General features: G+C 46.0%; 1 protein-coding gene across 1 annotated transcript in view; it reads left to right on the top strand.

The window, feature by feature from the left end:
* Positions 1–24,587, top strand: part of LOC120839938 — a gene marked incomplete at its 3' end in the record, with an annotated part of 208,837 nt that extends 184,250 nt beyond the window's left edge. The window contains exons 10-11 of the mRNA XM_042287971.1: positions 20,800–20,911; positions 24,420–24,587. Of these exons, the coding sequence (XP_042143905.1) occupies positions 20,800–20,911; positions 24,420–24,587 (280 nt within the window). The remainder of the gene's footprint in view (positions 1–20,799; positions 20,912–24,419) is intronic.
* Positions 24,588–26,349: the final 1,762 nt, after the last annotated feature.

Raw genomic sequence — 26,349 nt, forward strand, 5'->3', positions numbered from 1 at the left:
TATTATACGCAAAAATATTTTATAATGAACTTCAATCTAAGTGCTATTAAAACAAGTAAAATTTATGCCCTAGAATTTTGTCCTTTTCCAAGGGAAAAGAGGTGAATATTGGCATTTTAGGCTATTTCTAGTGCCCCGGATTTTCAAGAAAACGTTGAAATTACATGCAAGTAAATATTTGGACATTTAGAGGGACCTATTCAGTTACTACAAACAGTGTTATTTTACAGCCTACTTTCAAAACCGTCAGGAAAAAAATGCCGTATATAGCCCTCGAAGCCAGTTGTTCGGGGTAATCAAGAGTCGCCAAAGGAGCAAAAAACGTTTTACTGCAAAAATATATTGGGAAGATTACTTTTACGTCGATTTAAGCGCCTACAATTTTTTAAAACGAAATCCGTGATGGTCGATTTAGGGGCTGGATTGTTTGGCGTGAAATGACCCAGGAGTAGTTAAACTAGTTCATTTTAGCCACAGTGACTCAATTTCCAAAACTTCATCAAGTACTACAAAATTTAAATGATTTTTAAGTTTATGGCAACGCCACCGCACGAGATTCTCGGTCATTCCGAAGTACGTTATATGGAGGAGGAATTATCTCGGAATCTGTGATTGCCTCGTGTAACCATGTTTCCGTCACGATGACAACATCAGGATCATAGTCATGTAGCACGCATTCAAGATCTACAACTTTATTTACAAAACTTCTAGCGTTTACATTTATCAGTTTTAACTTGTTTGAACAAAAATCGTCATGTCACGGTGACAAATTACCTTCATCAGGCTCTCGTGTTTTGTTTTGGTCTAGAAACACAAACTCTGGTATCGTTTGCAGCGTTCCATTCATAAGTAAGACCGTTCATCTTCATTTTATTATATACGAGGGTGACTTTATCTCCCTGTTCCCTGTTCTGGGCTGCGCTGTCGTATAACTTTTTGCGAAGTAGCCGGACTGGCTTGGAGTAGTCATCGCAAACAGAAATTCCGGTATTTTTTAGTTTCCGAGCATTTTTGAAGATACACATTTTTACTGAAATCACGAAGGTTCAGGAAAACAGGCCGTGGCTTAGTCCCCCTACTGTAACCCAGTCTGTGTATCCTTTCAATGGAAATAACAGTTACATCCAGCATACCATCGAAAACGTGAGTGCAAAACTTTTGCCTTAGTTGAACAGGGTTCTCCCGGGGGTCTTCTGGTATACCGTAAACAATTACATTATTGCGTCGGCTACGGTTTTCAAGGTCATCAACCTTCGTTTCCATTTGTGAAATTGCTGACGTCAAGTGGGAAACGGTGCTAGATAACTCAAACATTTTAGTTTTGTAATTTTCAAAAGATTTTGCCGTGCCTCTGGCCTCGTTAATGGTCGCTTCGATAGTAGATAGCCGCTTGTTAATTCCATTAAACGACTCCTTTAGGCTTAGATCTTCCTTCCCCATCTCCTTTATGTTCTTGGCAACGTCCTTCTGACATTTTAGCATCTCCTGTATTGCTTCCGTATTTGGGCCGGGGTTAGTTTCAACGTTCTCCGCTAAGAGTAACCACAACTGCACTGAATGAACACAATCCGGGAGGATACAGAGGATTGTGCCGGGGCATGGCAGCACTATGAGACAGACATCGTTACTTCTGGATTCATCGTAATCCATATACCTTATACTAACCTGCGTGATCAGGAAGAACAGTTTAGCCGTCATGCTCCGTGTTGTGCTGCCATGCCCACTGGCGAGATCTTGTGGCAGCGAGGCTTTTGTAGGCGAATGCGCTGGTATTGGGAATGAAGGTGACGTCACGAAGCCACGTGGTCCGGGCACACCCTGGTGATAGAAGAATGCTAAAGCAAGGTCTTGACGCCGCACTTGTGGAGTTGAACACGGGCCAGATGCAGGATCGCGTCCAGCGAGTATCAGCAACAGCTGCGTGATTAGGAAAATCAGTTTAGCCGTCATGTTGTGCTGCCAAGCCCACTAGCGAGATCTTGTGAGAGCGAGGCTTTTGTAGGCGAAGGTGCTGGTATTGGGAATGAAGGTGACGTCACGAAGCCACGTGGTCCGGGCACACCCTGATGATAGAAGAATGCTAAAGCAAGGTCTTGACGCCGCACTTGTGAAGTTGAACACGGGCCAGATGCAGGATCGCGTCCAGCGAGTATCAGCCACAGCTGCGTGATCAGGAAAAACAGTTTAGCCGTCATGTTGTGCTGCCATGCCCACTGGCGAGATCTTGTGGGGGCGAGGCTTTTGTAGGCGAAGGTGCTGGTATTGGGAATGAAGGTGAAATCACGAAGCCACGTGGTCCGGGCACACCCTGGTGATAGAAGAATGCTAAAGCAAGGTCTTGACGCCGCACTCGTGGAGTTGAACACGGGCCAGATGCAGGATCGCGTCCAGCGAGTATCAGCAACAGCTGCGTGATTAGGAAAATCAGTTTAGCCGTCATGTTGTGCTGCCAAGCCCACTAGCGAGATCTTGTGAGAGCGAGGCTTTTGTAGGCGAAGGTGCTGGTATTGGGAATGAAGGTGACGTCACGAAGCCACGTGGTCCGGGCACACCCTGATGATAGAAGAATGCTAAAGCAAGGTCTTGACGCCGCACTTGTGAAGTTGAACACGGGCCAGATGCAGGATCGCGTCCAGCGAGTATCAGCCACAGCTGCGTGATCAGGAAAAACAGTTTAGCCGTCATGTTGTGCTGCCATGCCCACTGGCGAGATCTTGTGGGGGCGAGGCTTTTGTAGGCGAAGGTGCTGGTATTGGGAATGAAGGTGAAATCACGAAGCCACGTGGTCCGGGCACACCCTGGTGATAGAAGAATGCTAAAGCAAGGTCTTGACGCCGCACTCGTGGAGTTGAACACGGGCCAGATGCAGGATCGCGTCCAGCGAGTATCAGCAACAGCTGCGTGATTAGGAAAATCAGTTTAGCCGTCATGTTGTGCTGCCAAGCCCACTAGCGAGATCTTGTGAGAGCGAGGCTTTTGTAGGCGAAGGTGCTGGTATTGGGAATGAAGGTGACGTCACGAAGCCACGTGGTCCGGGCACACCCTGGTGATAGAAGAATGCTAAAGCAAGGTCTTGACGCCGCACTTGTGAAGTTGAACACGGGCCAGATGCAGGATCGCGTCCAGCGAGTATCAGCCACAGCTGCGTGATCAGGAAAAACAGTTTAGCCGTCATGTTGTGCTGCCATGCCCACTGGCGAGATCTTGTGGGGGCGAGGCTTTTGTAGGCGAAGGTGCTGGTATTGGGAATGAAGGTGAAATCACGAAGCCACGTGGTCCGGGCACACCCTGGTGATAGAAGAATGCTAAAGCAAGGTCTTGACGCCGCACTCGTGGAGTTGAACACGGGCCAGATGCAGGATCGCGTCCAGCGAGTATCAGCAACAGCTGCGTGATTAGGAAAATCAGTTTAGCCGTCATGTTGTGCTGCCATGCCCACTGGCGAGATCTTGTGGCAGCGAGGCTTTTGTAGGCGAAGGTGCTGGTATTGGGAATGAAGGTGAAATCACGAAGCCACGTGGTCCGGGCACACCCTGGTGATAGAAGAATGCTAAAGCAAGGTCTTGACGCCGCACTCGTGGAGTTGAACACGGGCCAGATGCAGGATCGCGTCCAGCGAGTATCAGCAACAGCTGCGTGATTAGGAAAATCAGTTTAGCCGTCATGTTGTGCTGCCAAGCCCACTAGCGAGATCTTGTGAGAGCGAGGCTTTTGTAGGCGAAGGTGCTGGTATTGGGAATGAAGGTGACGTCACGAAGCCACGTGGTCCGGGCACACCCTGATGATAGAAGAATGCTAAAGCAAGGTCTTGACGCCGCACTTGTGAAGTTGAACACGGGCCAGATGCAGGATCGCGTCCAGCGAGTATCAGCCACAGCTGCGTGATCAGGAAAAACAGTTTAGCCGTCATGTTGTGCTGCCATGTCCACTGGCGAGATCTTGTGGGGGCGAGGCTTTTGTAGGCGAAGGTGCTGGTATTGGGAATGAAGGTGAAATCACGAAGCCACGTGGTCCGGGCACACCCTGGTGATAGAAGAATGCTAAAGCAAGGTCTTGACGCCGCACTCGTGGAGTTGAACACGGGCCAGATGCAGGATCGCGTCCAGCGAGTATCAGCAACAGCTGCGTGATCAGGAAAAATAGTTTAGCCGTCATGTTGTGCTGCCATGCCCACTGGCGAGATCTTCTGGGAGCGAGGTTTTTATAGGCGAAGGTGCTGGTATTGGAAATGAAGGTGACGTCACGACGGCACGTGGTCCGGGCACACTCTGGCGATAGAAGAATGCTAAAGCAAGGTCTTGACGCCGCACTTGTGGAGTTGAACACGGGCCAGATGCAGGATCGCGTCCAGCGAGTATCAGCAACAGGTGCGTGATCAGAAAAAACAGTTTAGCCGTCATGTTGTGCTGCCATGCCCACTGGCGAGATCTTGTGGGAGCGAGGCTTTTGTAGGCGAAGGTGCTGGTATTGGGAATGAAGGTGACGTCACGAAGCCACGTGGTCCGGGCACACCCTGGTGATAGAAGAATGCTAAAGCAAGGTCTTGACGCCGCACTTGTGAAGTTGAACACGGGCCAGATGCAGGATCGCGTCCAGCGAGTATCAGCAACAGCTGCGTGATCAGGAAAAACAGTTTAGCCGTCATGTGCTGCCATGCCCACTGGCGAGATCTTGTGGGAGCGAGGCTTTTATAGGCGAAGGTGCTGGTATTGGGAATGAAGGTGACGTCACGAAGCCACGTGGTCCGGGCACACCCTGGTGATAGAAGAATGCTAAAGCAAGGTCTTGACGCCGCACTCGTGGAGTTGAACACGGGCCAGATGCAGGATCGCGTCCAGCGAGTATCAACAACAGATGCGTGATCAGGAAAAACAGTTTAGCCGTCATGCTCCGTGTTGTGCTGCCATGCCCACTGGCGAGACCTTGTGGGAGCGAGGCTTTTGTAGGCGAAGGCGCTGGTATCGGGAATGAAGGTGACGTCACGAAGCCACGTGGTCCGGGCAGACCCTGGTGATAGAAGAATGCTAAAGCAAGGTCTTGACGCCGCACTTGTGAAGTTGAACACGGGCCAGATGCAGGATCGCGTCCAGCGAGTATCAGCAACAGCTGCGTGATCAGGAAGAACAGTTTAGCCGTCATGTTGTGCTGCCATGCCCACTGGCGAGATCTTGTGGGAGCGAGGCTTTTGTAGGCGAAGGTGCTGGTATTGGGAATGAAGGTGACGTCACGAAGCCACGTGGTCCGGGCAGACCCTGGTGATAGAAGAATGCTAAAGCAAGGTCTTGACGCCGCACTTGTGAAGTTGAACACGGGCCAGATGCAGGATCGCGTCCAGCGAGTATCAGCAACAGCTGCGTGATCAGGAAGAACAGTTTAGCCGTCATGTTGTGCTGCCATGCCCACTGGCGAGATCTTGTGGGAGCGAGGCTTTTGTAGGCGAAGGTGCTGGTATTGGGAATGAAGGTGAAATCACGAAGCCACGTGGTCCGGGCAGACCCTGGTGATAGAAGAATGCTAAAGCAAGGTCTTGACGCCGCACTTGTGAAGTTGAACACGGGCCAGATGCAGGATCGCGTCCAGCGAGTATCAGCAACAGCTGCGTGATCAGGAAGAACAGTTTAGCCGTCATGTTGTGCTGCCATGCCCACTGGCGAGATCTTGTGGGAGCGAGGCTTTTGTAGGCGAAGGTGCTGGTATTGGGAATGAAGGTGAAATCACGAAGCCACGTGGTCCGGGCAGACCCTGGTGATAGAAGAATGCTAAAGCAAGGTCTTGACGCCGCACTTGTGAAGTTGAACACGGGCCAGATGCAGGATCGCGTCCAGCGAGTATCAGCAACAGCTGCGTGATCAGGAAGAACAGTTTAGCCGTCATGTTGTGCTGCCATGCCCACTGGCGAGATCTTGTGGGAGCGAGGCTTTTGTAGGCGAAGGTGCTGGTATTGGGAATGAAGGTGACGTCACGAAGCCACGTGGTCCGGGCAGACCCTGGTGATAGAAGAATGCTAAAGCAAGGTCTTGACGCCGCACTTGTGAAGTTGAACACGGGCCAGATGCAGGATCGCGTCCAGCGAGTATCAGCAACAGCTGCGTGATCAGGAAGAACAGTTTAGCCGTCATGTTGTGCTGCCATGCCCACTGGCGAGATCTTGTGGGAGCGAGGCTTTTGTAGGCGAAGGTGCTGGTATTGGGAATGAAGGTGAAATCACGAAGCCACGTGGTCCGGGCAGACCCTGGTGATAGAAGAATGCTAAAGCAAGGTCTTGACGCCGCACTTGTGAAGTTGAACACGGGCCAGATGCAGGATCGCGTCCAGCGAGTATCAGCAACAGCTGCGTGATCAGAAAAAACAGTTTAGCCGTCATGTTGTGCTGCCATGCCCACTGGCGAGATCTTGTGGGAGCGAGGCTTTTGTAGGCGAAGGTGCTGGTATTGGGAATGAAGGTGACGTCACGAAGCCACGTGGTCCGGGCACACCCTGGTGATAGAAGAATGCTAAAGCAAGGTCTTGACGCCGCACTTGTGAAGTTGAACACGGGCCAGATGCAGGATCGCGTCCAGCGAGTATCAGCAACAGCTGCGTGATCAGGAAAAACAGTTTAGCCGTCATGTGCTGCCATGCCCACTGGCGAGATCTTGTGGGAGCGAGGCTTTTATAGGCGAAGGTGCTGGTATTGGGAATGAAGGTGACGTCACGAAGCCACGTGGTCCGGGCACACCCTGGTGATAGAAGAATGCTAAAGCAAGGTCTTGACGCCGCACTCGTGGAGTTGAACACGGGCCAGATGCAGGATCGCGTCCAGCGAGTATCAACAACAGATGCGTGATCAGGAAAAACAGTTTAGCCGTCATGCTCCGTGTTGTGCTGCCATGCCCACTGGCGAGACCTTGTGGGAGCGAGGCTTTTGTAGGCGAAGGCGCTGGTATCGGGAATGAAGGTGACGTCACGAAGCCACGTGGTCCGGGCAGACCCTGGTGATAGAAGAATGCTAAAGCAAGGTCTTGACGCCGCACTTGTGAAGTTGAACACGGGCCAGATGCAGGATCGCGTCCAGCGAGTATCAGCAACAGCTGCGTGATCAGGAAGAACAGTTTAGCCGTCATGCTCCGTATTGTGCTGCCATGCCCACTCCCACCCACTTCCTTGGAGTTCAACACATTCACACGACGTCCCACCATCCAATCTCCAGTGGCACGGCAGAGCGTTTTCATCGTCAGCTGAAAGCCTCCATCAAACACAAACCAACAGCCCAGCATGGACAGAGGCTCTTCCACTCGTCTTGTTGGGTATGAGAACAACCTTCAAGTCGGACACTAATTGCAGTGTAGCTGAGCTCATCTACGGCACTTCACTCCGCTTGCCTGGTGAAATGTTTTCTTCCTCAGCCAACATCTCACAGGAAACAGCAGTAAACTACGTCCAGTGGCTGCGGCTACTAATGACATTCCCTCAGTTGACCTGCCCAAGGACGGCTTCCACAATACACTATTTTGTTAGCCGTGACCTCGACAAACCTACGCACGTGTTTCTTCGGCGCGATGGTGTGAAGAAACCCTGGCAGCCCGGTATTACATTAAAGGCCCTTATTTAATACTGCGTCTAGACAACAAGAGCGTGACCCTTGGTGTCAACGGTCTAAAAGAAGCAGTATCTCTGGACAGAGCCCAGTTATCTCACTTATCACCCAGTTTCTGCAGATCCGGAACCACACACCTTCCAATGCCATCTCGCGCAAGGTTCCAGATGAACACCAGCCTGCCCACGCACCTCATTGACGTCACGAACGCTCGCCAGCGACCTTTTTTGCTACGGGGTGGGCGTATCTGAGCGGCAGCTAGCGGCAGCTATTCAGCGCTTGAACGGCGCCAGGCTCACAGGACAGGCACGAGCTATTGACACACGATGTGCCTGCACCATGAGCTGCAGGGATTCTAGGATTCGGCAACAGGTCCCTGAAAGAGCTAATAAAACGGACAGTGCAATTATTGCAAATAAGTATGTAGAGTGTGATCTACCAAGTAGTGGTGCAAAACTATCGATAGTACTATAGATGCTCTCCATAGCCGCCAAAAATCTGACTATCGATAGTACTATCGATAGTTGAATATCGAGAAACTATAGATGGTACTATCGATAGTTGAATATCGAAAAACTATCGATAGTACTATCGATAGTCGACTATGGACAGTTCTACGACACTATCGATAGTTTTCCCAAAACTATCGATAGTATCGATAGTCGATTCATCGATAGTTTTGCATCACTACTACCAAGCCTTTACTCCTACAGTGTCTTATGTATTGTTTTAGTACTGTTGATGTCAGATATGATAAAATTGAAGTCATCTATGTTTGCATTACACTAAAACATTTCTTTTTTAAAAGGTTCTTGGTTATTTATTCAGTGACAACCTCCGTTGCGAAACTAATGAATGTCGGCCTTTTTTGTCAATTGCAAATCAGTTAAAGTAAAAGGCTCGTCAAATTAATGTCCCTTTGAAGCATCAACTGAAGAAACTCAATCTTCGTTTTTCTTGTACAGTCATCGCACATTATGCCATCCCAATGAACATCCTTAAATTGTTGCTTGGTTTTGTTCAACGTTACTAGAGCCACTCAGTCGGGAAACTGCCATGGAGCCAGCTTTAAAAAGGTGGCTCCGATCCGTATTCGAGAACCGAGCTAATGGAGATTGCAACGCCGCCATTTCTCCTGCAGCGTCCACTACGGGAACTGCACGGCTGCACCTCGAATTGGGCTAGGACCGGTGGCGTCACCTCGCAGTAGCTACGTAAAGCAACTTTGATATTTCAACTCGTCGCTAAGGTGTGCGCTGTTATCGTATATAGCTCGGTCTCGGTAGACGCCAGCGGCTCAGGTTTCAAGGGCGAGTTACCCTACTGAGGGTTTTAGTAACGTTGGTCTTGTTCTACCATGGCGTACCGCTCGTTCCTCGCAGCGGAGTTCTATCGTAACCCTTAAACTTAACTGCAAATTGACATTATCGTTTTTTAGAAACATTGCTGCATTGAACATTTTCGTTCCCAAAACGTAAGGTGTTTCGGCAGGATTCCCAGCGCGATGATGTCACTCAGGTCGCAAAGTGAAAAGATTTTTGAAAAAAAAAATTATATAATCTTACGTCATAAAATATCGAATACATTCTAAAAAACAACATAATGCAAGGTGGCTTGCCGTCAAATCCGCGAAGGCGTTATTGTTTTTACAATTTAGATCGGGTAGGTGGTTGATGCATGGCAAACCTTACGTACTGTGTGTGAAGAGGGAGCTTCTGCAAAACCCCAGGGTATTTCCAGTCACACAAACAATGACGAGCGTCGCTTGAACATAAAATTCAGTTTGCGTTTTTTACAGAAACTGTTCCCGGAATACCACAGGGGGGGAAATCTAGTCCAGCAATGTTCCCTTTTCAACTTTACCTTTTCTATTCCCTTTCCCAACAGCTGTACCACATCTTGCTCTAATCTCCCACGTACCGTTTTCCTTTCCCTCACACACTAGGTATTTCTTTGACCAATACTCAAAAGGCGCCCTGAAGAAGCTAGGTCTCCTAGTGCAACGTCGGCACGCCATTCTGAGGCTTATCAGAAGTCCCCCCTTCACGTTCTTGTGCCAGCTTCACCCTCCTTGGTGTGTTAAACGAACAAAGCAACATGAATTAATATATAGGTTTTGCATTTGCCTTCCATTGCGCGAAAAAAAATTTTAGACATCATAGAGAAAAAAAAATTGTAGGAATTAGTAGCTTTGTTCTTTCGTAAATCTTTCCAAGGAAGCAAATGAGGAAAAACGAGTACGACACAACCCATTCCAGTGGAAGAAATCGGACGAGCCGTATGAAGTCAAATGCTATTGTACCAAGGCAGATATATGCTTCTCAATCATAACCACTCGTATGTAGTGCTTACATTTTATCCCATCCTTGATTAGTTTACTTGGGCAAATAGAAAAACGCCGCTTTATTCTGAGTATTCGCACGCCATTAACTTGTTTTAGCGAATATATCGTGCAATCAATACACAGTTGTACGAGAGAATTATCTGCGTTTTATCGAAAAATAAAAATACCCAATTAACATAACACAAATTAATAAAAGTTTTTTTTCTTTGCTTTTAAGAACAATATTATCGTTAAATGTAAACTACATATTTGACGCATTTTAGTACTTTCATTTGTTCAGTCAAAACTACGCAAAAAAAAACAACAACAAGAGTGCGGTCTGTACAAAAACACGTGTGTCCAGTCGTTGTTATAGAGAGTGCACAAATAAAATCGAAAATTGGAAGCGATAAAATTTGTAAGCTTGTGCGTGGTCACGTAATGTTCGGACGCAAAAAAACTTAAACAAGGCAAGATAAACAAGTTTACTCTTGTCACATCTCCTAAGGTTCATTTTCGAAGTTATATAGTACCAAGACAATACTCAAAACACATGCAAAGCAGAGCTGTCAGATTGAAGTTCAGTGCAGTGCTGTAGCGATGAATATCTTTCACCTGGAGATCGTTTGACGTGGAACCGAAAGCTCGGCTAGAAGATGCCTTCTCTACAATACCCCACCGCGGCTTTAAAAAAATGACACGTGTATGCCCAAGGTTCATTTCATAGAAAAGGGATTCAATATATTTCAGGATCGCTCGCCTGTGTCATTTTCTACATTGTCAAGGTTCGTGAGAGGGAGTTTAAACACAATGACACCAATCTCCCTTGTTTTGCATGCTTAATAATGCTTAATGTTCTACTTACTCTCACAAGAAAATATTACGCACTTTCCGCTCCTCCATTGGCTTTTGAAATAACACTTCTAGTCTGTTTCGGAGTGTTTATTTTATATATAAATTTTTGTAGGTTGTAGGAAACCTAAAATTTCGCAACCTATTTTTTATTCGTTCTATCATAAATTTCTAGCGAATTATAGTGATGTTATCATAATATTGAGCAAGAACTCAGCTTTGTAGAGATAATTTTGCCAAATAAACATGACATGGACTGTATGTGCAAACGAAATTCACAAACCTAAGACACGTGCCGCCGTTAGCATTGAAAGAAGGATCGCGAACACCTCTCTTGAAGAACGCGTCTCTGTTGGTAATCCACTTTTCGGCAGAAAGTTATAGAACTGGGGCATACAGTCAGCTAGAGAAATAGTTCATAGACACTCAGCACAGAAGCCTCGATGGACGCTGCTACTCTAGGTAAAAATGCGTATCGTCCTCAAACACAGCATCTACAGTGTAACTTACTCGCTCAAAGAGGAGGGTGGTTCCTCGCCTCTGATCTATACTTTGTTTCACCTTACGATAGACCACAATGGACGCTAGAACCTACCAGATACAGTCCAAAGCTCAAAGGGTGTCGCGTGACATTTTGGTTGTGTCGAGCCACGCTCCGAGCATCAAACACGTGCCACTCGCGGAGCTCTGGATTTGCTAAGATGGCTCGGGGCGTGCCTTGGTTTACATCGTATGGTGAAACCGAAGATATCTTTTTTTTTTCCATTGCGCGGTCCGCCTTCTTTCACTTTTTTTATATTTTTTTTATATATGAGGGGGGGGGGGGGGGGAGGAAAGGATTTCGCGTACCTTTACAAGCACTACAATGGGACTCGCACAAGGGCAGGCGATTGTGTCACCTTGGAGAGCCCTCCCGGAAATACGCAGTAGGGAGATCGCAATCCTGTCGAAAGAAGCGACTTCAAAAAGCGTCACTTTTTTTTTCTTTTCGCCACCACCGTCACCCCCGCCCCCCGAATAAAATATTATCTATGCAAAATAAATCACGATAAAGCACATTTGGAGGACAACTAAGCACTTCTCGTGAGTTATGAATGCGAAAACATGAATGTCGAATCGAACGCCGCTGAGTGCCCCTTCGAGGTTTGCCGTGCGAGTATTGAGGCGCCACCATGTTCGTCGGCGCCAAGAGGAGCACCCCCCCCCCCCCCTTCCTTCGACCCTCGGGGCCTTTGGCGAGCGCGCGCCACCATGTTAAGGGATGCTGAAGCGAAATTCGGAGCTCACGAAACAAGGCTAGGGCGACAGTGTGTGTGTGTGTGTGTGTGTGGGGGGGGGGGGGGGGGGGAGGGGGAAGGGACGCTGCAAAACCCCAAAAGATCAGTCCTACTTTGATATCTCTAACGGATGTCCGTATTTTAGAAAAAGAAGTGCGCGCTCGCACACGGCCGACGAGGCTGACGAACCGTGTGACGCAGCAATTCGTATTCCATTTCCTTTTCGCGCCGTCCTCACCACGAGCAGGTGAACGGAAGCGAGGAGGAGAGAGGTGATGGTGCTTCCTCTGCTTCTCAACTGTTAGAAGAGAGTGGTGACGTCACATTCCTCGCCTCAGCGGGCCCTTAATTTCCAGAAATCCGGCCATTCGTTTGAAATTTCGGCGTATGAGTGTCGTTTCTGAGTTCATAGCGTCCCGTTCAACGCTTCTGCGGCCTTATTTTGCCAAGTGCAAACCTCGCACCAGCATCCCTTTAACCTGTTCCTTCTACCGGCGCGGGGCAGCAGCGCCATGGGTTGGCATTCCTTGAAACTAGGGCGCGCGGGAGAGCTTGTTCTCAGTAAGTTCTCAGTTTTGCTGATACAGACTACAGGCTTCGCTCCATCTGACAGGGGAGTTTAGGTGCCGTTTGGCGCGCCTTCAACAGCTGATAGCCCCGGTTCCATCCGTGAAATAGTTAATTATTTTGCGTTAATAAGCCACCCGACAAGCACCGCATATTTTCAGCGCAAGCCCAGCCGTAAAATTCAAAATTATTCAGCAGCATTGAAATGCGGTATTCTTTGAGACGCTCATCTTACTTCGCTATCAAAATTATTGGGGTCAAAGAGTATAATATTTAGCAACAAAAAAATTACTATAGTCTTTCGATTTACGTCGGCATTATAAATTGTTACTATGCGCCGAGAAACCGAGGGAGATGAGGAGACGCGAGCGCGCGTGGACGTCAGAACATCAAGTTCTGGTTAGAATGATTAGAGGGTAGATCTAGAGCTAGCGGCCCATGCGTCCACTGCATTCGTCGAAGTCGTTCGATTACGAGAGTCGAACGCCAGACGCGGGCGTTCCGCATTCTAAAAACCCGTTCGATGATTGCAGTGGAGACAAAGGCAGCTAGCTCTATGTCTGCCCACTAATCATCCTAAGCAGAACTCTCCGTTCTGACGTCCACGCGCGCTCTCGTCTCCTCATCTCCCTCGATTTCTCGGCGCATAACCTTCAGTAATAACGACCGTTTACCAATCGCTCACACAGGCGTGGATTACATTAATTGTTCCAGCGTTCGTTTTATTGCGTCCTTTCCTTGTTTCTGGGTAAAATACTGCATTAGTATGGGCTCAAAGTTTTGAGACCGTATTGCTTTTGCGCGGTTTTGCTCGAAGAACGGTTCCGCAGATGTGACGGAATTTAAGTACATTGCGCTGTTTTCCTAGCGCGAACAAAACGATTGCAATTTTTTTTAACTTAATGATTGCAAAAATCTTCATCATTGAGGCGAAAGTGTTCTTTTGAGTGAATGACCTGAGTTGTAAAAAGTAAGACCTGTCAAATGCGGCTTTGAAGAAAAACGGAAAAGTCGCAAATATGTTGTGTTCGTGCTAAAAGTGGCGCACAATGTCCACACGAAGCAAACGGCAGACCGCGTGTACGTGCTACGTTGTCAAGATTGCCGTAGCTTCCGGATGAGACACAAGAAAACGCCCGTGCTCTTGCAGCAGCGCAGAGCTTCAGCAGCGCGAAGGTACGCTATAGCGTAAACTTATCTACTTGCGGACAACTCTCCATGGCCTAGTAGTCAAATATTTCGGCGCACGTGCGCTTGCACCTCTTGAGCCCCCACCCAAGTTGTGCATGAGCAGTCTTCACTTATGTAATGCAACCAAAGATTATGAAGCAAAAACTATGCTCAACCGCCAGTGAAAGCCTTCAGCCTTTCATGACTATTGGACTCACAAGCACCCAAAGCGCGGTGGAAGGCGCAGAGTCGCAGCATTAAAAAATTCTCCTCGACTGCCACGGTCGAAGAAGCGCGCGGTCGCAGCTAAAATTGAGAACGAAATTTGAACTAGCTCGTGTCCATCGGCATGTAAAAATGACGATTATTACGCTGATGCCCGCGTTAAGTTTGAAAGATTCATTGCAAAACTGGAGACACAATCGGGTCAGCGCTATGGTGAAAAGAAGGCTTTCTGATTCACTTCTCGCGCAGCTACTTTTGCGTTTAGGCCACAAGCCTTCGACAAAATAGGATGGTGTACAAAACGTCGCACCTAATTTTGTCATAAGTTTAAGCAAAGAGGTTGACGCTTCAGATAGAGATCCGAGCACGTTTCGTAGGAACGTCATGCAGCATATTAAGTTCTGATTTTGACACGCAATCAAATTAAGAATTTAAAACTATTTCTGATGTAAATATTGAGCGGCAACTAGGGAACATGGGTTCCGGTTATGCAGTGAATATATATTACTGTGCAACCTTAGAACTAGGTTATAATAGGTCATTGTACTTTCCCAACGAAATTCGAGTACGGTTCAACATTTTAAGGCAACCATAAATTACCGTTATTGTACAGTCGAAAACAACCATGAATAGCTTATTGAATATGGTGTTTACTTTGTCAAATTTAATGTTACTCCCCAATAACTTGCAGTATTGGGAGTCATTTCAAAGTTCATTGATTTATTAAAATATCCAATTTATTTAAAAAAATTCCAATTACTCATTAGTATAGTCCAACATTAGAAAATTATTAGAATTCGGTATCTAATTTATCAAGTGGAGCACCAATAACTGCCAATTAGTAGAACACATTAGAAGCACATTAGCACTCCACGGGAAGTTGTATCCAATGTATCGGATAGAGTGCCAATGAGTGCACAATATTTGACACCATTGAAAGCCCATTGGCACTTCACTGGAAAATATATCTATTTTATTCAATAAGGTACCAATACCTAACCAATACTTGGTAACATTGGAAGACTGTTAGCACTCCAATGGGAGTGGTTTTCAATTTATGCTGTGAAGTGCCATTAACTGCCTAATACTGGAGAACACTGGAAGCCCATTAGCACTTAACTTGAAATGTCATCCAAAATATTTATGTGGTGTTCATCGCTAGCCAATATTCGACAAGATCGGAAGCCAATTGGGGTTTTACTTGAATTATTTAACTAATCGAATGGGGCGCCAATAACTGCCAAATATTATATTTTTTTTGGAAGGCCACGACACTCAGTTAGAAATGGTATTACATTTATCATATCGGGTACCAATGACTGCACAATATTTGATAATATTAGAAACCCATTGGCTCTTTATTTGGAATGGTGCCCAAACGTTTTCAGTTAGGTGCAGACAACAGCAGGATATTGAAAAAAAATCTGAACGCCATTTGCAATTCATTCGAAGTGGTATTCAATTTATTCAATTTAGTGACAATTTCTTCCCAATATTTGACAACATTGCAAGTCCAATTGTTCTTTATTAGAAGTGATACCCATTTTATCTGATGGGGTGCCGATGATTGCCCCATATCTGACAACATTACAAGCTCATTGCAAGTTCATTTGAAGTAGTTTCCAATTTATTCCTTGGGGTGCCAATGACCATCCAATAATGGACAATATTGGAAACTCATTGGCACCCCATTGGAAGTGGTCCCAATTTATTTAATGGGACTCCAAATGATTCCCAATATTGGTCATAGAAAGGAGAAAAGGGGCCAATCAGGACAATATTTTTGAAAGAAATTTCCAACATTGGTTACAGAGAGGACTCAATGGGTCGATGATGGCACACTTTTTCCCAGATATTCCCAATATTAGTCAGTGGCCTGGGCTGCCTAGGATACGCAGCCTTTCGTGCGTTGGTCCTGCGCTTTTTACTGCTGTCGTGCTGCTTCCTTCCGTTCATTCTGCGCAGCGCGGTGAGCTTGTCACTCCCACTATCCATACGGAAAGCGATTCTTTCACGGCCTGGTCATATCTAAGGTTGTGCCGGGGGTGGGCGGGAACGTGAATGAGCGCCGTGTAAAGTCGCCGGACAATGTTCCAAATGCCCTAAGTTACGATGGGACACTGGAGGGGGGGGGGGGGGGGGGGGGGAGGAGCCCGGGGGAAGAGACAGCAATAGACCAGTAGCGCGCCTTGCCGCAGCGGTGACGGCGAAGTGAAGAGTAAATGCCTGGGAACGATATTGCTATCTTTCCCGCGAAGACATCTTTCCGGAACACTCCCGTCAATTTTTACACGAGAAAGGCACTAAGAAAGACAGCTGTAAGACATCAATATCCACTTCTCGAAGCAAGCAATGCTTTTTGTTGTAACGTTCGACAATAAATCACATCGAGACAACTTCAGCAAGTTTAAGACATTAATTGCGCTTCCAACAACCCGATTCACGGCACTTGTGTCACAGGGTGAAGTGCAGGGTAATATAATGTAAAAATGACAGTACCGCGAACTGGCATCGTCAAACGAAAATACTGATGATTTACGTGAATAGTCGAGTTTGTGTCTCTATACCTGAAGGGCTGTCATAATAAAGCTACACTATACCATCTGATCGTCAAGAGCGATAGTTATATGCCGGTGACGTCGGCAAATAATTTCCGAAGTCTTTATCACCCAGATGGCGTGAATGGAAAAGGCCAGAAAGCTTACAACATAACATTTAGTTCGGTGTTTTTGTTACATCCTGCCTAGATTCGAAAAAAAAATGAACGTCAAACTTTGCTAAACAAAGATAAATTGGCTACAAAGGTCCTCGCGATCCCTGAGGAGGCATTGGGTGCATTCAGTAGCGGCCCCGGAGTCAAGGAGTCACTGACTCCTTCCACTGGACGGCTAAAAGTCAGTTCCGGTGAACGTAACTCCGGGGCTTCGGAGTCAAGCTCCGAAGCACCGAGTCCGGAGACGGTGCACGTAGAGTCAAAGGAGCTAAAGGTGACGTCATTTTCTGACTGGTGACTATTTCCGGCGCTAAAAGAGAAAAAAACAAACAAAATGGCGCGTTAAACTGCTTTGGTTTGTCGCGGGTATGCGGTTTGGGTCGCGAAAAGTGCTCAAGGTAAAACGAATACCGCGTTCGAATTTTTTTTTTTTTTTCAGGTAAGGCTTTTTCGGAATGTGCATTGGGCCGTAATTTGTTTAGTTTGAATACGCTAATAAACAACGTAAACGTTCATTTGACGCCGTGCCTTGACCGCCGTTGCACCGAAACTCGGTAATATTGACGATAGTCCTGTCCGCGCTCAACAGAGCAAGCCAGGGTATGAACGCGAATTCGGTAGCCGGTTAGACACTCACGCAGAGCATGATACCGATTAATGTTTTGTTTGCGTAGCTAAATCGGGGTGCACGTTGGCTGAGCCTCGCTTCGGCCGACAAAACCTTGATCGCCGAGCGCGGCCGAACTTCCCGTGTGTATACGATTACTTTTTATAGGAAGTTCGATACAAAGGGCAGAAAAAACGTATGACCGTATAAAAGTATCGCAACCGGCAGCGTAGGTCCGCCAAGCTCTATATTTAGCGTGGGCTGACGACGTTTTTTGTCGGTTTTTATAACAGTAGCTGCCTTTGCACCGCGAAGCGAAGGGCTCGATCGCGTTGCATCGCTGATGTGTACAATCACCCGCTTTTTCTTCAACGACCCTTTCAATACATCTTCAATACAGGCGTCAAATAAAAGCGATCGTGCTCGCCATCGTCTGCTTCCAGTTTATTCGGAGACCGTCTGGCACAGGGGAGGAAGCGGAAGTTGCGTAGAAGCAGGTTTGGAGCCGCGGGTTTTTTTGCCGTTCAGTAGGCGCTCCCATGACTCCGACTCGAGTAACTCCTTTTGGAGCTGAGGAAGGCGCTACTGAACGCCCCCATTGGGTAATGAAGACGTGGGGAGAACTAAGATTTGCAAAGGCACCGAAGTACAAAAAACGGGTATAACTTTCATGGAAGGCTATTAGAAGTCTGAACGGCCGCGCGTCAATGCCCCCCCCCCCCCCCCCCCCCGCCCCCCTTAACACACAAAACAAAAGTAAATCAAATGTCTGCGCTGATCGATTTCTTACACGATTTCTTAGTTTATATTGGTTAGGCTGAGGCACAAATCATAGGTAATCCAAATGTCCATACCATTGCTTAAAATAAACTGCCTCAGGCATGATGACAACCGCTTCCGTCTACCCACAATAACATCCGGATGAAAGTTTTTGGGCAGTAAATAATAAGGCTCACCGGCTTTCCCCTTTCCCCCTTTTTTTTTTCCAAAATGGCATAGCGTTTGAAGTAGTTGACGAGTCAGATACGGAATTTGGATGTTTGACTGAAAATGAAGTTGCACATCAAGCGGTTCAAAACAGCGTCTCACAGCAGGCTCTTTGAGCGTGGCGAACGAAAAGTGCCTTGTAATTGTTTTACAAGTAGCAGCAACATTTGAAAAAGAAAAATCAAAATCAAAATGGCGTCATTCAGTTCAGTTTTCTGCTGTGCGCCGCCATTTGCTTCCTAAAATCTGCACCGTCACGCAGTCTGCGCTTCAATGAATATCGCTACTTGTGGAAGCTCTTGTCTAGGAACTTTAGGCTACCGCGGCGAGATCACACTTGGGATGCTTAAAGAAAACTCGATTGAAGGGGGCGAGAATAGTATATAAATCAGGTGAGATTTATGTCTTGATGACCATGTTCCTCTTTCTTCTGACAGCGCCTAGTATTTACCAATCCATTTACAACATATTGAAGACAATCGTGAGTATCGGATTCGATAAAAAGTTAGCCACCTGCAGAAGCTTTCTGTGCGCACTTTAGCGATCCTATATATTCACCAAGCTTCGAGAAGCAAATGGCGACAACAGGTCTGAAGAAATACAGGCATTATCCATTTGAAGGTGAACATGCAATCGTTAACCACTTCCCACTGGCACCGCAATGGAGCACCAGCCGTGTTCGTTTACACGCTTTGTTTCTCGACCTACCATGCGCGGTTCGCAGGGCACACAGGCAGCCCGGTCCCTGCTTCAAGGCAGTAGAGGGTTTTAGGGAACCGCTTTGAATCTCGGATCGATTGCAAATTGACGTGTGTAAAAAATGAGTCCTCGGTTTGGTCACAAAAATGCTATATCGCTCGTTAAATAGGACAACGAGGCTGGACATGTGACCGATGTGAACTGTTGGTGCGTACCTGGGGAGTGACGCATAAAGCCTTTTGCGGAGATCTTAACAAAAAGTAACAAACGAAAAAGAAAGGCACCTGAGAGTACGAGCGTACGTTTGTGCATAAACCTCTGAAAAGTCCCAGGTCTTAATTTGGGCTGGGAGCCAAGGGGGCTGAGACGCCTGGCTGCGGTGCGTAGAGTTCCGTGTTCAAGCCATTGGAATCTCGCTTTTCTTTGTTTTGCACTATAACTCGATTAAAACTCTTATTTACCTTTAGTTTTTTGTTGTTTGTTTTGTCCCCTTAGCGCCTACCGTGGCAACTCGGCGAAAGCAGTTGCCAAATCATTCGATAGTTTGCTATCGCTGTTCCCTTATACCTTTTTGGAAATTAAAATAATTTCTGTACACCAGAGTGCATTAGCCTACATTTGAAAACCGTAACATTATCTTACAAAACCTTTTGCCAGGCACTCGTCGCTGACTCCGTCATGAAGCACGCACAAACCTTTGTACGCGATCGGTTGTACACATTCGGTCGTCCCAAGCGCTGATACCGATCGTAAGCACTCTCACCCATGTTATGGTTGAGACACAAGACACTGCTTACAGATTGAATATTCTGTTTTTTTGTAACATATAAGAGAAGTTTCGTACTTGCTTTTGCTTTATAGATAGGAAAACGGCAGCAGGGGTATGAAACTAAAAAGTGATCTGGCGAGTGATCTCGCCGAAACGCTACTGAAATCAGCAAGGAGACAAGAAGAATAAAAAAAAATCTGAATGTGAATTAGTGTTTAACTTACATGAGCAGTGCTCTAGAAAAAAAAATGCAAACTAAAAATAAGAAAATATAGGTTACCTCAAACTGACTAAAATCCAGAACTTCGCATATCCAATCATCTTGAATACCAAGCCATTTTTTAAAATATATTTTTTAACCCCGGCACAGAAGAATTCAGACAGATAGCGTCTCAAACTCAGGTGCAAAATGCTGGCTTTGAAGCTTTTATACCCACCTCTCTAGGTCACCCACGACGTCCCTCTCCCCAAAATATAGAAGCCATAAATCCCCATCCTAAGGCTGAAATTGTGATTCATGCGCACCACCTCAGCGTGCACTTCGACCATTTTCCCCCTTTTATTTCGTTTATTGTCTTAAGTTCCAATCCAAACTAGCATATATCAGTATTTTCAGAAGGTTAAAGGAATCATTTTAAGAAGGTGAGCTTAGGATTTTTTTGCCTTTTAGCTATTATTTGTTTCTTACTATCTTCCTCAACAAACCATTTCCTGGTTGCTCCTTAAGTATGTGAATTCGGTTAATTTCCGTCATGTGTTCAGCCTGTTTGGCGACACAATTTTTTTTTTTTTTTGTGAACGAAGCGATGACGCATTTTGGCGCACGTCGATTGGTGATCGTATCCGTGCCATTCGGAGACGCACAACGATTCGCTGAAACTCTCTAATGTCAGTAAAGAGCTGTCGGCAACCGCGTACTGTTTTTCCATTAGATGGCGAGTGTACGCAACACAGGTCTAAAAGTAAAATTTACAGTATTTTCGAAAACTCTACATTAGGAAGATCCCAATATTTTTTTTTATTATTTATTTCAGGACAGGCCCGCCTAGGTGGCGTTTGCAATGAACGTTACAGCATGGTAATGGTGGAGGACGTGCCTATGTCATTTGGAATGGTGAGCCTCTTGCCGCACGAACTGGGACATGCGTAAGTTCACCTAAGGAGCTTGTCCTCTGCTAAGAAAACTAACTAAAATTTTAATTTTTTTAGCAGCGAATGTTGCAACTTTGCATTTCCGATTGGTACGGATACAGTCGGAAATACAAAGCTCCGATAATATCCCGATTTTTGTATCTCCAATTATGGTCCATAATCGGTGTCTCGGATTCTCTCCAATATACTGATTTCAGATGGTATCCCGAATATAACCATTCCCTCATTGGTACTTTATATGTCATATAAACCTTACTGATAACAAATAAAGCCGTTATTTATTCATTCATGCCGCCTTTTAAGCATTGAGTAGTACATCATATAGTGGTATTTGTCAATACAATGTAATACGTTGTCAGTAATTCTGAACGGAGCAATGGCCACACTTTGTTTTTAAGCAATTGATAAGTATGAACACTTAATCTGTCATTTACAGCAAAAGGACTAAAAATAATCACGTTACTTGGATATTCAGCGTATTCTCTGTTATTATCTATTTAACATCGAAAGCATTTGTCGCCTCTTTCAGACAAGTCCAAATATAATAAAAATGTGTTTTCGGAGTACTGGATGAATCTAAACTAGAGCAACACTACTCCGATATCATAAGGCGTGTCAAATGATTGCGTGGTAATTTATCTACGTGACTTACCATAAATCAGTATCGATTTAATATACAACACCCGAATACCCAATTTTCAGAGCAAAAAGCAAAGTATTCATATATGATATCGGTATTGGATTCCGCGCGTGCAAACCGAATAAGGTTGAATCGCCCAGGTTTATCTCTCTGTCTGTCTGTGTGTCTGCCGTTCTATGTGCGTGCGTGCGTGCGTGCGTATATGCCTGTGTGCGTGTTTGTTTGAGCATGTGTGTATGCGTTTGAGCGTGTGTGATTTCAATGTAGCTGCACCAGTCAACTCATATATGTAAGCTCTGTTGAGTTATTTTTATCCTGATCAACCTATTTCATGAATACGGCTTTTTGATCCATAAGGCGGCTTATTTTGAGAAGCATCGTTTTTTGGCTATGCTCCAACTAATATATTTCTACCATACCAAATTAATTTTTCATCCTCAGAACTCTTTTGTAACAGACAAATAGTAAAAGGTGAAACTGCGTATAACTCAGACATATTCGATTCTTTAAAAAAAATATCTACAACATAGGTCTAACAAACCATAAGGCACCAAATCGTTCTTCTAAAACAACACCCGCACATTTTAGAGCGCAGCTCTTAGGAGCCCGTTTCCGGCTTGAGCGGCATCGGCGTCGGCGTCGCCGTCGGCGTCGCCGTCGCCGTCGCCGTCGCCGTAACTGCGCTGTGCATTATGGGTAAATTTCCCCGCTAAATATAGCGGAAAAATTTTCCAGATAAACCTACTGGAAAACTTTCCCCGCTTAGCGGAAAAAATTTCCCCGCTAAATCTAGCGGAAAAGTTTCCCTGCTAAATCTAGCAGAAAATTTTCTTCGCTAAATCTAGCGGAAAACATTTCCCCACTAAATCTAGCGGAAAAATTTCCCTGCTAAATCTAGCGGAAAAAAATTCCCCGCTAAGTCTAGCGAAAACTTTCCCCGCTAACTCCAGCGGAGAAATTTCCGCGCTAAATCTAGCGGAAAAAATTTTTACGCTAAATCTAGCGGAATAATTTCCCCGCTAAATCTAGCGGAAAAATTCCCCGCTAAATCTAGCGGAAAAATTGCCCCGGTAAATCTAGCGGAAAAATTTCCCCGCTAAATTTAGTGGAAAAATTTCCCCGCTAAATTTAGCTGATAAATTTCCCCACTAAATCCAGCGGAATAAGTTCGCCGCTAATTCAGGCGGAAAATTTGCCCCGCTAAGTCTAGCGGAAAAGTTTTCCCGCTACATTTAGCGGAAAACTTTCCCCGCCAGATTTAGCGAAAAATTTCCCCACTAAATCTAGCGGAAAATTTTCTCTGGGGAGTCACGTGACCTGGGGGGGTCACGTGACCCCATGAGATCACGTGACCTCCTCCCGAAAAGCACGTGAAGGCCACGTGACCTAAGGGGTCACGTGACCTTCACGTGATTTTGGGAGGGGGTCACGTGACCTCAGGGGGGGTCGATGACCTTTATGGCCTTGGCTCCTCCTCCTCAAGAGCTGCGCTCTAATTCGGCGTAACAGGGAGCTGTAAACGGCTTTCATTTTTTTTCTCCTCATTTCGCCGAAAACCACTATAAGTAGTCTTTAAAAAATACGTATTATATTTGGAACGTAAATATAAACGTTGATTAAAGGGGCTATGCAACGACATTGGGTAGGAATATTTCTTACTTTACACCAGCTTGCTGGCACTAGCGGGACCCAAGAACACTCGAATGCAACGCCACGGACCAAGAAGCGTCTTCGTCGCGGCGGAACTCAAAGGATGAAAGCGGAGCCTTTCTGTCAGCCTGTTCTTTCAAAGCCGCCTTTTGCTCCTTCGCAAAATTTGATGACGGAGCTGTGAGTACAATGGCTACAGTACGATCCCCGCGAATGCGTCATCGAGCTTTGCGGTTACGACGTTCAAATGCTGCTCACACAGTGGACGCGAAGACTACGTACGCATTCGATCTGGGTTCGTGACAATCGATGCCTCGACGTGCATTCGGGAAGTGGCCCGTGTCCAATCGCTGCAACGACGACAATACCCGAGCCATGAGAATGTCTGGAACTCAGCGCGTGTCCTGTGCTTTTCCAACCCCAGCGCGTGGTTATGATCAACACTGGCGGCATATAGTCGGCTCCAGATCACGTGGCCGCTTGTTTTGGCTGCGAGTTGAGGGGTGAACGCTGCTCGTTTTTCTTTATTTTTTTCTAGAAATTCTATTGCGTGGGGTGAAAAACAAACGCGTGTTTCTTAAGTCATCAACGTGAGGGATCCGTACTAAGCGTTATTTGCGCAAAGAACAAAAATTGTTGCATCGCCCCTTTAATCATCCCTAGTATCTTTCTTTTCCACTCTATTCTGTATTTGGTTTGCCATGCTAAACCTGTGTGACGTACGGGAACATTTTTGTGTTTTATTTACCCCCTGCCGAACCATTAAATGCGTTATAAATACAGATACAACACAGCTTAATGTCTGGGGGTTGTAAATTGTGTGTACGGGGGATATCAAGACAATTGACTCCAGACAACAAAGTTGCATTTCGTGGGAAAATATGCCTTACGTATTTCGAAGTACAACATTGAGGACGTTTAATTTACTGTACTTCTCTTTTTTGATTTGTAAAAAAAAAAAAAAAAAAAATGGAGCTTGTTTTTTTTTTTTTTTACATCTGAGAGATTTTCTTTTGAAGAATTATGGGGTCATATTTTTAAAGTACACATCCGTAGAATTGATCGGCCAAGAGCTGCTAGGAGTGAACGATCGAATTAAAGGGGAAAAAATAATGCACATATGAGAAAGAGAGAGATAGACCGGGGTAAGAAGAGGTGAAGTGTACCGCAGAAAAATCTACCATTTTCCATTTTCACTTCCTAATGTTACAGTCTCGGCGCGCCTCACGATGGAGTAATACATATTTGGAATGAACGTCTTCCGCCAAGAAACGACTGCCGCAAAGATAGCGAAGATGGTCACTTCATTATGCATCCTTTCGAACCAGGCAATGAACATTTCTCCGACTGTTCCAAACAACATATGATTGCCTTTATATCGTAAGTATTGCATCAAAAATCTTATAACAAGATGCATGCTAATGTTAGCCTTGAGGCAGCTACACAACGTTTGCCGATAAGATGACAGGAACGTGGAAGCTGCGTGCTTGATGGACCAATGAACCTCCTCTGTTTTGTAGCTTGATCCTGCTTTCTTTGCACGAGGGCATGGCCGGGACCAGGGTGTAAGATAGACAGGTGAGGAAACGAGAGACAAATGAGCGACCGGATTGTGTCCCCCTCGGGTTTCTCTTTTTCTGTGGCGCCATCTATGTGGAGCACCGCGAACTCTCACTCCGGGTGGGCGACCGGTGGCGACCGGCTAAACTGACGGAGATGATTTCTCGTGGATTTTCCATAAAGGACTGTCGTTCTCTCGGTTTAATTTGCGCACTCTCCCATAAAGTTCCTAGCAAATCCGATTCCAATTTTTTTCCTCTCGGCGCAGCGCCATCTGTCGCAAATCGGGGGTACCCGCAAGCAGACGAGTACACAATCTGGTAACGGCGCTGCGGTAGGCTTCTATGGGCCGTTTCCCCACCTGCCTATCTTACACCGTGGCCGGGACTGCGGTCATGCACTCTAAGAAAAAGTGAGCACCCCCCCTAGTAATCATGCGTTTTGACGGCTGTAACTACTCCACAGGCTTACTTAACTACTTGCTGGGCTCGAGCCATTGAGCGTTATCACCCTGTTGGCAACTGACAAGCATGGGTAGTCACGTCTTACAAACTCTTGAATTGAACATTCAAATGCATGCAGCCGTTCAATAGTAAAAGTCACTTAAAAAAGTTTAAAAAGTACTTCAAACTTGTTTTCTTTTTGAGTTGGTTACCATTTATTCAAATTTAAACCGGTCAAAACAGGCGTGTGGCTCAGTTCACCTAAACTGGCAGAAAACAAACATGCCAAAGAGTACAGGCAACCTTGGTAGGCACCTACTAAAACCCGAGGCAGATAAAAAGTATCGCGGTTGTCCTTTTTGGTTCCGTCGCGGGTTTTACCATGTACTGCTAGTAAACAGCTGGCAGCTGGCGTCGTGCTCGAGGAATTTAACCAAATCATTAGAAAAGCACAGGACGCTACGCACAGGCGTGAGTTCACTGGAATGTTCGCCGGACGAGATACTCTTGTCGTCTTTTATTCTGCGGTTCAGTAAAGAGCGTGCTCTCATTAAAGGTGTGATCGGTCAGTTCTGCCTGCAGATCAGTTGCAAATGGCATTCCCGGTCCACCGAACTTGCACGCCTGTCATACCCAATTTTTTAGCTTTCAAGTGCAGTGAAGTATGGAGCTTCGAACACCACGACTGAGGCCGGACAGGAAGAATGTACACAGATATCTGGGATCATGGCTGTGTATTTCAATATTTCTCTGTCTTAGGATATATGATTCGCCTTCACTGGCTCATTTGGCACATTTCATCGAGCATACTTGATAAAAAATGCTTCAAAGAAGTGTGTGTCATCCATGATGGAGTACTTTGAAGGGGACTAGGATTTCAGGCCTTTCGGCACGCGTTCCTTTTACCCAATAAAGAATTCCAAGTAAATACTGTAAAACAATTAATCTTCGCGAGCCCTCAATTTTCGCAAATTTCACAAATTGAAGAATTCGCGAAATTTAAGGGCGCGCAAAAATTTCGGTCCTGAAGATTTTCTATGCAGGCGTCTGGAATTCGCGAAATTTAGTGGTCGCGATTATGTCATCTGTGACCGACTCGCGAAAAATAGGGGCCGCGAAAATAAAGGGTTTTACAGTAT

This window comes from Ixodes scapularis, unplaced genomic scaffold (assembly GCF_016920785.2).
Source record: "Ixodes scapularis isolate PalLabHiFi unplaced genomic scaffold, ASM1692078v2 ptg000712l_1__unscaffolded, whole genome shotgun sequence".
In the NCBI taxonomy this organism is placed as follows: Eukaryota; Metazoa; Arthropoda; class Arachnida; order Ixodida; family Ixodidae; genus Ixodes; species Ixodes scapularis.